Source organism: Sinocyclocheilus rhinocerous, unplaced genomic scaffold, assembly GCF_001515625.1.
Source record: "Sinocyclocheilus rhinocerous isolate Xijiao unplaced genomic scaffold, SAMN03320098_v1.1 scaffold1553, whole genome shotgun sequence".
NCBI classification, from domain to species: domain Eukaryota; kingdom Metazoa; phylum Chordata; class Actinopteri; order Cypriniformes; family Cyprinidae; genus Sinocyclocheilus; species Sinocyclocheilus rhinocerous.
Window position 1 is genome coordinate 301,124 of NW_015639764.1, and position 9,275 is coordinate 310,398.

The following is a 9,275-nucleotide window of genomic DNA, read 5'->3' on the forward strand; positions in this document are numbered from 1 at the left end:
ACTCTCTCTCTCTCTCTCTCTCTCTCTCACACACACACACACACACACACACACACACACACAGAGCTGTTGTCTGGGTCAGTAAAACCACAGAGCTCTTTATGTGGACAGATTCATTAATTTGTCCTTCACAGGAGGAATTTCTTACTGGATTTATCCGCTTGTCCTGTAGATGTTGGATGCTTTTGTTTCCCGTTTTGTCTGTATTGAAAGTCTCTGCTCTTATAGAACACTTTTAGTAACATGATCTTGAATCATTCAAAACTAGTAACTTGAAATGTGTTTACTCTTCTGTTGATGTAATAAATGCTGTGTGTGCAGAGAGAAATAGTACTGTCCAATAATACTTCCTGAACATTAAAACACTTCATTTTCTCACTGGATATTCAGTGTCACATCAAGGAGGTTAAATGTCATTTGAGCTGAAGCAAATACGGTCCATGTTGGTTTTGTAAATGCATCTGATCTCGAATCTGCTCTTGTTTTGCAGGATCACAATGAATACGAGCAGGAGAACAACGGTGAGACTCTTTTCTCTTTGCCAGTCTCAGTATTTGGTGGTCTTGTTGGTTTGGTCTGTGCTCTGTTTGGGTGACGTGTGACTCTCATTGGTTGAGGAATGCTGCTGATAAATGCTTGCTGAAGGTCTGCATTAGTTCTGGAATGTTCCTCTCTCCGTTAACATTTATTCCACGATTCCACGTCTGCCGGCTTCAGTCTGCTCTTCTCATTAAAGACGGCTGCAGTAACACTGATTCTGACGTTTCGTCTCGCGGGACAGAATGAAGGAAATCCATTAGAAATCCAACAGGTCTAGGGAAGCTCTGACTCTAGTTGAACCTGCCAGACCGACGGCACGCGCTGATTTGCCTTTATGTTGATTTGATGTGCATTCTGTCACATGTTGGCATTGTAGCAAACGGTCGGTGAAAGAAGTGCTTAATCTACAGAAAATGTTGATCATCAAACTCAGGAGGTCAAACTAAATGTGAACTCTTATTTTACATTTGTTTAGAGGCCATGACAAATGTATGAATATAGTTTAAATGTGTGGGATTTTTAAATGTTAATGTTAAATGTTCTGTCAATGGTTTTAAAATAATAATTTATATGAAATATTATTATGAAATAAAATAATATAAAAATTATTTATAAAAAGTTATGTATTTTTTATTAGATATTATGCAAACATTTTATATATATATTTATTTTATTTATTTATTTACATTCGAGGGCATATTATTATTATTATTATTTATGAAGTGGGTCCCACATTTAAATGTTCTATCAGTAGTTTTTTTTTTTTTTTTTTTTAATAAAATATGTAAAATGTTACTAGTAGGAATAATAAAAAGAATATATAAAATAGATCATTATTATTATTACTATCTAAATTAAAAATGATAAAACCAAAAATGGCCATTGTTTTAATAATAATAACTAATAATAATTATTATACAAACATTATATTGTATAACAAATGTTTTTTTTTTAATATATTTAGAGACATGACGGATGTCTTTTTGGGCATGGGGTTAATAATAAAAATAAAAAAACGTGAAAGTCTTTGAATGAATAAATGCCACTTTCGTTGTTGGTTTGTAATTACTGATAAATTTATAGTTCACAAATTGATAAAATGCACACAAAGTGATTTTCCCCATTAAAAAACAAAAACAAAACGTGTAACTACAGTGAATATTAATGTGTGTGTGTGTGTGTGTGTATATATATACATTTATATTATGACCATATACTGTAGCTCTCACTACAAACACAGAATTTTACCAGTCCTGCTCTAGTGTTCATGTTCTGCCATTAGTCAATGCAAATAGTGTAAATATTATCCTCTCCTGGGTTCTTCATGTCTGCTGGCTGTGGCCTTTTACCAGTAAACAGTTTTGCAGTTTTGCATATAATCTGACCTCCGCTCATCTGAGCAAATGTCTGTAATCAGAATTCAAACACTGAGTTAGAGCTGATGCTGTATAACGAACTAAACCGTAACTAACCGGCTCAGCAAGATTCTCTTCAGTCTCTTTTGGTCTTCTACACACACTTTTCTCTCAGATCAGTTTATGTGAATGTCTTATATCGCCCCTTGTGGCAACAATTATGTTGCAGTTTGTAGTTATATTATTAGCTCTGGCGCATTTCTGAACACAGTATGTCAAATTAAAGCATCTGCATTCATCTAGTTGTGTAGAATCTGTTTCAGGCCGTACCAATGTGCATTACTGTGTGTTCATGAGCCGAATGCTTCTCCTGTGAGCGCATGAGTCCTTCAGTGAGACGTTTCTGAGTCACACCTTACCAAACGCACTTCGATCGAACACTTCCAGGAAGACCAGTGCTCCCATGCCCATAAAATGCAAATATACTGGTCTTAAAATCCATTAGAGACTCAGTCCTGATGTGCTGAGTGAGTTTGTGATTGTAGTTCCAGTCACTGATGGCACTGAAGCACCGCTGCTTTCACATCCATATAGTACCAGGTCAATACTAAAAGTCTGGAGCAGTAGTTCTTAACTGGTTTTGCTTCAAGATCCAGATTTTACTTAATAAAGGGATAGTTCACCCAAAAAGGAAAAGCGTCATTTACCCTCATGTTGTTCCAAACCTGTTAGAGTTTTTCTTCTGTTGAACAGAAAAGATGAATGTTGGCAATAAAACCATTGCTGGTAGCCGTTGACTTCCATAGCATGAGTTGAAAATACTATGGAATTCAGTGGCTGTTTGAAATACCTTGAGGGTGAATAAATGATGACAGAATTTTCTTCTTTGGGTGAACTATCCCTTTAAGATAAACCATCTTAGTGCTGAGAGGTCAAAAGGTCAAACATGTCTTTTAAAATCAAACTATGAAATGTATTAAAATTACTATGAACGGCACAGACCAAATATTATGCCAAATGATCAACAAACTGAACGGGAAACATTGTTTCAATGTCTTTTTAGACGTCCTTTGAATGGTTTCATGCAGCTAATAATTTCTAAACCATGTTCACTCACTTCAACTCATGTGGATGATATTGTTACTTTGTGTAGTTTTAATCAACCCATTAATGTTGCATCTGACATGAATTTTTAGCAGAATACTATAGTTAGTTTAGAAGCATGCATATTGTTAGTTATGGTTTTATTGGTTTTAAACATAGACTGTATAAAAACATGGTCGTAGTGTCCGTGATGTCACCCGTACGGTTCCGAAGATAGTTTTTGAAGCTCAAAAGTGGGCGGAGGCGGCCATCGCCATCTTGGCAGCGCGTCACTCCCGGATAATTGAAAATGGGCAAAGAGGCGGGAGCAGGTTGCTGAAGCCACGCCCACCTAGCTCGACCGTGGTGACGGCAGCGGCAATCCACCTGTCACTCAAGTGGCCACGCCCTTAATTATGCAGAACTTTAAGGCTTAATATAATTTAAACGGATGAGTTATAAAAAAAATTCATCCCCCTCACAGTTGTCATGAAGGGCAAAATTAGTTATATAGACCAAAATCATTTTTTGAACCAGGCTGTAAACATGTTTTTTTTTTCAGCTGTAAAGTTGGACATTTTAACATGGGGGGGGTCTTTGGGATTGACTCCCTTTTGCAGCCAGCCTCTAGCGGCCAGTTGATGAATTACAGTTTAAGTCACTTCCTTGTTGGCTTCACGAGAGAGAGCGGGAGGTTGCCGCTTGGTTTTAACCAGAGATGTTCAAACCAGGGACCTTTGATTTGGCTCACCATGCAATAATAACAAGAGAAAGGGGGAAAAAAACAGACATGCCATTAAAGCATATCTTCCTTTTTATTTTAGTTTGTTTTAACATTTTTTGCATTTAAATGTAAAAAAAAACCATACGTGTGTTTATTTTATAAAGTCTTTTTTTATTTTTTATTTAATGTATTTTATAATGCATTTACTTTTGACCCACAGCCTTCAATCAGGTTTGATTTTTGGCCCTTTGTAAAGTTTGTGCACCTCTGTTTCAAACAGTGTTAATGCAAACATACTTGCGGTCATACTTGCACACAGTGCTGTTGGCGTCAGAATCTCAGTGTCAGCTGGAGTAGGTTATCATAACGGTTGTTGCTCTGTGTTTGTGTTTTCCAGAGGAGCAGAAAGAGGAAACCGCTCAGCCTTCTGCCCCGTCGGCTGCTGCCAACCCCTCCGGCCGGAAGAACCCACCTGGTGGCAAATCCAGTCTGATCCTGGGCTGAAACGGCCTTCACTGAACTTTCTTTGCTCTTTCGGTCTTTTCTTTTTTTTTTTTTTTTAAAGGAATTCCCCTTCCTTCACTCTTCTCGTGAGCCATGGAAATTTTTTGTCCTCCACTGTCTTTTCATTTTTTCTATTGCAAAAAAAGAAAAGCGATCGTTGACAGAAGCACTTTATGTAAGAGGTCCGTTTCAGCCGCTCCTGCAGGAATAATGGCATGAGATTCAGATCGACTTTTAATCTGCCCTGGTGTAAATCATTAAAGGAAAAAGGACAAAAAAAAAAAAGATTTGTTGCGCAAAATTTCTAAGTACAAATAAAGATTGATATGAATTTCACTGTGTTTGTGTTTAGAGTGTCATTGTCAAATCAAATTTTAATCCAGAATAACCATTCATGTAACATGCATTTTGTACTTTTTCATCAGTTACTTGGAAAAGAAAGTACAGAAAGTGTTGGCATGCTTGTTAAACAGTCATGTGTTTCCACATTAAACAATGCTGAACAACTAAAGTCCACACTAGCTCTCAAATGCCACTGACATTTCCACACAATCGGTCACAATTCATGCAGGAACATATTTCAGTTTGTGCACATTTTCTTCCCCTTATTTTTCTCGGTGTATCATGCCATAGGAAGCGGGAGAGGAAGTGATGGTGAACCATTAATAGACACATGATGTGAAACATTACACAAAATCATGTGACAAAAAACCTTCCATTATTTCTAACTTGTGAAGACAACACTGTCAGTAACATTAAAACCAGTAACAGAAAAAAGAATCTAAAATTAAAAGCAGTACGGAAATGAGTGTATGGGAGAGATAAATAAGCTAATATGAAAGTGAGTAAGAGACTGCTGCATACTTTGATAACTTGCTATTAAACACGGTGAAAGATTGCATTTTAAAAAATGTTCAAACTGAGCTCCCGCCGTGAGTTTAAAGGGGTCATATGATGCTTTTTTTTAAAGATCATTATTTTGTGTATTTGGTGTAACAGAATATGTTGACATGCTTTAATGTTCAAAAAACACATTCTTTTTCAAATATTGTACATTATTGTAGGTCCTCTATGCCCCGCCTCTCTCAAACGCTTCTCTTTGGTTTTGAGACTTTAGTCTTTGCAACTTCAGGGATCTTATCTATGCACAATCAGCTTGTAACACTCCAAAGAGAAAGGAAAGCTTGAAATCGCATCATATGACCCCTTTAAGGCGACCGTTATTTAGAATGTATCGCATTCCTGTTTCCATGTCGACGCGTCAAGCTTGTCACTTTCAAATATTCAAATACTTTTAACTAGACAATGAGATGTCTCACATTCTGATTCTCAAATACATTTAGCTAGCTCAAGTAATTTTGTGTATTTTAAATATTTTTTGAATGAGCTGGTCGTTATAAAGGTCTGTTGGTGCCGCCATGATTGTTTACGCTGAAACACGGATCTGCCGTATTATTTTCAGCACGTAAATTAATTCGTATTATTTTCACCTCTCCTGAACCACATGAAAGTGGGAGGCGTGTGTTTATGGTCTTTATGAATGAATTATGTGTACTGACTCTCTTGATAACAAAATTAAACATTTATAAAAATGTATTAGCTAAAGCGTTAAACAGTTGAAAAGTAAAGCAATTTTGTGTTCTTAATGTCATATTTTGTCATATTCTGTTTGTTTTTTTTTACCTTACATGTCAGTAATATGTTTGTCCTTATTTGGATGTTTGTATTTGTGTTAGCATTCAATAAAAAAAAGTGTGTGGTGGACTAGAAGAATAGAGTAAACTTTATAGTTACAACATGTAAGTTTTATATAATATATTTTATATAATTTTTTAAAGATGACAACACTAAGATGGTATTTAAGGATTTAAGGCAAGGACTGTGATGCAAGTTGAATCAGCAGATGTTAATTGATAAGAGAATAATAAATGTAATCAATGATTACCTGGTGAAGCAAGAAAAGAATGAGATCTCATAAATCAGTCCAGAGAAGTGAAGAAGTCTAAGATCACTCTAAAATGTGCATCTGATATTGGAAACACGATGAAAGCAGGAAGATCCAGACCTACAGGCTTAACGATTACTAACTATTTAATGGAAGGATCCTCAGAGGGTAACGACTGTGAAAGAATGGCAAGACGGTGTCAGTGAAGGTGGTTGTGAATGTGTGTAGATGTGTGTTAGTTACAGGATCAGAGAATGACACTGTTCCTCTGTCATAGTCCAGATACACTCTCACACGATCAAGACACTGTTCAACAGGAAATTCATTCATAGACTTTTCAGGCAGTCTACACTGCACACTCCAGACATCAGCGTTAAAGAAATCACGTCCCTTCCTCTGGTTTGATGCTGTAGTTACGCCAACACTCCACCACAAACACCCTTTAACCTTCACATCCCAGCAGTGTGTTCCTGAGTTAAAACCCTCTGAACCCAGAACACAGGAAGGAGTACCAGTCAAATCTCTCTGGATTATCAGAAAGTAGCTCAGTGGCTCCACAATGTATTCTGTATTCCACACTGGTCAGATCGTCAGACAGGACGAGATCTGGATGAGCCGTGTTTGGATCCAGAATCACAGGAGCTGATGAGACACAATCAACAGCTGCTTTTATTCACACATAATGCTAAAAATCTTCTAATCCTCCCCCATGCATCATTTCCAGTGTAAGTGTGCGAGCACAGATCTTCTCCATACTCACTGTTCTGGACGATGTCCTGCATCTTCTTCCAGACTCTGAAGGGCAGGTTGCCCAAGTAACGCGGCACATCAATCAAAGTTTGTGGATCCGGCTGTGATGAGATCTGGACTCTGGAAGAACATTCAGGATCAGAACTGCAGTGGCTTTGGATCAGAAGCAGAGAGAGCAGAGACAGCAGCAGATCACTCACCTTTCCATTGAGTCTGGAAACTCCTGCAGAAAAAAAACACCATTGATCATCAACAAATTAATCAATCATGAATCAATCAATGGATGATCTGAAATCAGACCTTCAGAAAGCAGACGTCACTGGCTTTCATCATCTCCTCCATGTATTTGATTGAGTGTGAAAGAGCTGAGATGTCTCTGTTCAGCTTCTCAATCATCTGCTTCTTCTGCTCCTCTTCCTCCCTCAGTGCAGTGATTGTAGCTTCTTCTTCATCTCTGAGAAACTGATGAAGCTTCTCAAACTGCTGTTTAATCTGACGCTCTGTGTGATCCGCTTGAGACGGAAATCAATTAATCATCAAATCATTCACTTCTGTCATCTGGTTTGTTGTATTTACATTTATGGCCTATCAGTTTCACAGGTTATTTCATGGCAGATACTTATTTAACATTCAACAAACAATAAATTCAATAAATAGAAAATTAATTCAAGGAAAAACAACTGAAATCATTATACATACATTATATATACATTATATATACAAAATAATAACTCTAAAATGTACTTGTTTTTTTCTGGGTCTATCTTACTCCTTCAAAGTATATCCAGAAAAATCCTGTTGTTTCATAACTTTATATAATTTGCAGACCAAAAACATGTTTTACAGACACGTGACTTCAGTCATCTGAATGAACACACATCAATACATCTCCTCCATTCAAATGTCTAGACACAATTAATTTATAGTAGTGTTCTTCTATGATAAACTATCAATAATAGGCTGACTCTTGATTCTGTTTCCTCACCTTGATGTGCTTAACTGTATGTACACATGTTCCTTGAATGTATTCACAACATTTAAGCTTCTGTCGCAATGGTTTCAGTGCTGTAATGAGCTCCTCCTGGAATTTAACATACAAAATCCATACATGTATGAACCAAATGGTGTGAAAAAACAGTTTTTGGGACTGAAAATCATATTTAATTACATGTGTGGATCTCAAACTATCCTGTTCACACAACATATTACAAACAGTACTTGAGTCTCTGAGCAAGTTAACAATGTCAGTCACGCTGTGAGTCCTGGACTTTAACGGACATGAGTTTGGTTCTATAATGCAATTGTCATTTCCGAAAATAACCGGATTGTGTTTGAACGTTACTGTATTAATCATTAAAATACAGCAATATGACCATATTCTGCTGCTGTGTGAATGTTGATCAAGATAAATCTATCAGCAGAGCTGGGAAGATTACTTACAAATTGTAATCCATTACTGATTACAGATTACATGATGAAAACTGTAGTTAGTAACTTAGGTTACTCACTTTAGGTAATGTATTCAGACTACTTTTTAGATTAGTTTTAGATTACTTATCTAACTTGTTTTAAACTTACCATTAAACATACCATATTGATATATAAAAAAAAAAAAGAGAAAAAAAATATATATTCCATTTATATATATATATATATATATATATATCAACATCATAAAATGCATTAAACGTTACATTAAACCAGCATTTCCTCAAACTGAGCTTAGTGGAAGAACTGCAGTTGGTTTGTGAGTTAATAATGCTAATAATGAATTAAATCATAAAAATGTAAAATAGATTAGATATTTAAACACTTGAACACTAAAAATAGAAATATTTCATTTGTTTACCTGCATGCCAATGTGACCATTAAGCAACACTGAACTGTAAACCTGCAAATGTGTTGTTAAACTATTGTAATATTAACTTCCTCAGATATATTTCAAGGAAATATTTCATGTCAAAGAGGTTTGGCTAACAAAAACTTCTGGGAGAAACATTAATAAACATGAAAACAGCATGGTTTTCAATTTGATTTAAATGACATTTACATGACCAATCTATATTGTGAACATAGTCAAATTTAAATGTTATTACAGTATAGGATTTTCAGAAAGAATAATTTAAAGGGGTCATATGATGCTGCTAAAAAGAACATTATTTTGTGTATTTGGTGTAATGAAATGTGTTTATGCGGTTTAAAGTTAAAAAAACACATTATTTTCCACATACTGTACATTATTGTTTCTCCTCTATGCCCCGCCTTTTTGAAACGCGTCGATTTTTACAAAACTAATCGGTCTGAAAAGCGAGGTGTGCTCTGATTAGCCAGCTATCCAGTGCGTTGTGATTAGCCGAATACCTCAAGCGTGAGA

The 9,275-nt window shown here is 36.0% G+C and overlaps 1 protein-coding gene and 1 pseudogene across 2 annotated transcripts in view; one reads left to right on the top strand and one right to left on the bottom strand.

The window, feature by feature from the left end:
- Positions 1 to 4,270, top strand: part of LOC107751632 (hematological and neurological expressed 1 protein-like) — a 17,036-nt gene extending 12,766 nt beyond the window's left edge. For both annotated transcript variants that reach the window (XM_016567374.1, XM_016567375.1), the window contains 2 exons: positions 491 to 521; positions 4,100 to 4,270. In XM_016567374.1, coding sequence (XP_016422860.1) covers positions 491 to 521; positions 4,100 to 4,206 — 138 coding nt within the window. In that variant the 3' untranslated portion in view covers positions 4,207 to 4,270. The remainder of the gene's footprint in view (positions 1 to 490; positions 522 to 4,099) is intronic.
- Positions 4,271 to 6,064: 1,794 nt separating this feature from the next.
- Positions 6,065 to 9,275, bottom strand: part of LOC107751631 (nuclear factor 7, ovary-like) — a 5,227-nt pseudogene continuing 2,016 nt past the window's right edge.